The sequence below is a fragment of the Otolemur garnettii genome, unplaced genomic scaffold (assembly GCF_000181295.1).
Source record: "Otolemur garnettii isolate 467f Iridium unplaced genomic scaffold, OtoGar3 scaffold00038, whole genome shotgun sequence".
NCBI classification, from domain to species: domain Eukaryota; kingdom Metazoa; phylum Chordata; class Mammalia; order Primates; family Galagidae; genus Otolemur; species Otolemur garnettii.
In genome coordinates, this window is record NW_003852433.1 from 249742 (window position 1) to 252261 (window position 2520).

Here is a 2520-nt window from a genome sequence, read left to right on the forward strand (position 1 = left end):
TAGAGTTTCTCTGGTTTACGGGTCTACATTTTGTGTGGCTCTTGATAAAATTATTATTATTATTAGCTTTTTTATCCTTCCCTCTCCTCCTTTCTCCTTTTCTCTCGTTATTGCTTCCCCCTTTTTATACGTTTATGCATCTACTGTGTGCCTGGCATTGCTTTCACACTTTCTGTTTATAGGAGAGGGGAGGAACAACATCATGGTTTTTAAGCATGTTCTGTGAACCAACCTCATTTGATCCCCATCGTGACCTGGAGAAGTGGCTGCTCTGACAGTCCCCATTTTACAGATGAGGAAAGTGGGATCTGGAGGTACAGGCCTCCTCCAAAGTCTCTGCTTCCAGAGACCCTCTCAGGGGCTAGAAGTGCATCCCAAGGCTGCCCACAGAAGGAGGCTCATGAGATTTCGCCTTCTCCTCTTTCAGAAATGGCCGAGCGACACAACACCAAGCAAGTCCTGAAGCTGGCCCGGGACCTCGTGTACAAGGTTCAGACTCTGATTGAGAACAAGTGAGGGGCACCTCACCCAAGCAGTGCCAGCGAGCCGCCCCCTGCCCGTCCTCTGCCCTCTTTACTTCCCTGCCGGAGGGCTATCCCTGAAGCCAGGGCCTGTTCAAGTGCACTGACTTCTGTGCGAGAGAAACTATCCTGACTTTGGTTGCTGGGCGGAGTGGGGTCAAGGGGGTGTCCCTTAGTTCAGCCTTATACGTTCTGCTGTTTGACCAAAGATTGCCTGCAAATGTCTTGGCATTTCTCCCTTGTGGGAGCTGGGGGTTGTTGGTGCCGTTTCTGGATTCCAAAAGGATGTCCTTTTCTTTCTCCATCCTTCCAAGCTGTCTGGTCAGATGAGACTTTGGGATGGAATTTTTGTTTTGAAATTAGTGTAGAAGAAGTCTATGGGACCATCTCTGCACTCTGAAAGGGGCCTTGGGAAATGTTCCAGAACATGGCCACAGACTGGCTCTGAGCAGGGTCTCTCCCCGGCAGTATTACTGACATTTGGGGCAGGTGATTATTTTGAGGGGGACTTTCCTGTGTATTGTAGGATGTTGAGCAGCCCCCCTGACCTCTACCTACAAGATGCCAGTTGCACCATCCCCTATCCCTACCCCTGGTTGTAACAACAACAAAAAAATGTCTCTAGACATTGCCAGATGTCCCCTGCAGGGCACAGTTGCCCCTATTTGAGAACCACTGACTTAGAGGAAGGCTACAAATGTACCTTCCTCCCCACTGTCTTTGGGACCTGCACAAAGAGGTCAAGGCAGAATCCACATCCTGCTGCCTTTGTCCAAGGGAGGGCCTCACCTCTTCTTCTACATACTGAGTCTCAGAAAGGCATTTGTTTGGTGAAAGCTTCTTGATCAAGAAGGCCGGCTTTTCTCTAAGCTTACTCAGGACAAAGAAGGAAAAGGCAGGCAGAGGTCAGCCAGGGTAGAGTGTGGTATGTTTTCCTTAGGAAACACCTGCTGAGGAACTGGGGCCAGGGCATGGCTAAATCTGGGAACAGCCATCTCCACATCTTCAGAGAGTCACCAATCCAAAAACAGGCTGCACATGAACTAGTTTACTCTTTCTGCCTGCCTCTCCCTTTAAGAGAGCAGTCTAGACAATTCCTCTGTTCTGAGAATGGACCCAGAATGGGAGGAAACAGTGAACACCAGGGGGGAGGGTCTTTCCCAATAGACCTGCTCCCTCTAGGGTGCTGAAAGAACGTCAGGTAGGACTTTGGAGAGGGGATGAGATAGGAAATGCAGCCTCCTGAGGTGTTTAAGGGGCCTGTTAGTCTTCCCACCCAGAGCAAACCAGGGTGGAAGGCATCCCTGCCCTGTGTGCTTGTCAAGCTTTCTCTCTGCTGCAGCAACTGCAGCTTTGTCTGAACTCCCAGCCTCTGCCCTGAGTGGTGCAGATGGACAGAGGCCAAGTCAGACCTTGCTGGAAGAGAACTCCCTCCATGGGAGACTTGAAGTTACAATAATCTCACCAGTCCCAGTTCTCTTAGTCAACGTCCTTGCTGCTGTTACAGTTGCATCTGCCCACCCTGGCCCCCCAGCTTCCCCAAATAGGAAGAAATGTGCAGAAGGCCCCTGGAGATGAAGTCTTATTTTGCCACTGAGCAGTTCCCTACAGAGGATGTTATTTTAGCAAGACCCAAGTCCCAGACCTTCTGATTCTTCATTTATTTTTTTAACAGACAGACTAGTTAGACTAGTCTAACTAGTTTCACAGTACAGCACAAGATGACTTCTCTGCCTTTTCTTGTGGTGTTCTGAAGAGCATCTGTGGTTGTGATTTGGAATAATTCGTATATATTTTGTTTATCGTGCTTATTCAGATCTTTGTACATTGTGTGTGTCTGTGTCCTGGAATTGGATGCGTGGGAGTTGTTCTGTATATGCAGTGCCCTCTTTTTTTCCAGTATGGCCCACATATCCTGTAAATGTTTACTGAGGAGTTGTGTCTATATAGAGAGAAATATATATAAACAGAAATATGTGAATCTGCTTTTTTTGTTTGT

General features: G+C 48.3%; 1 protein-coding gene across 1 annotated transcript in view; it reads left to right on the forward strand.

Annotated features, from left to right (window-relative positions):
• SGSM1 (small G protein signaling modulator 1) overlaps nt 1-1749 on the forward strand; it is an 86126-nt gene extending 84377 nt beyond the window's left edge. The window contains exon 26 of the mRNA XM_003789831.3: nt 428-1749. Within this exon, the coding sequence (XP_003789879.1) occupies nt 428-516 (89 nt within the window). The 3' untranslated portion in view covers nt 517-1749. The remainder of the gene's footprint in view (nt 1-427) is intronic.
• The last annotated feature ends 771 nt before the right edge of the window (nt 1750-2520 follow it).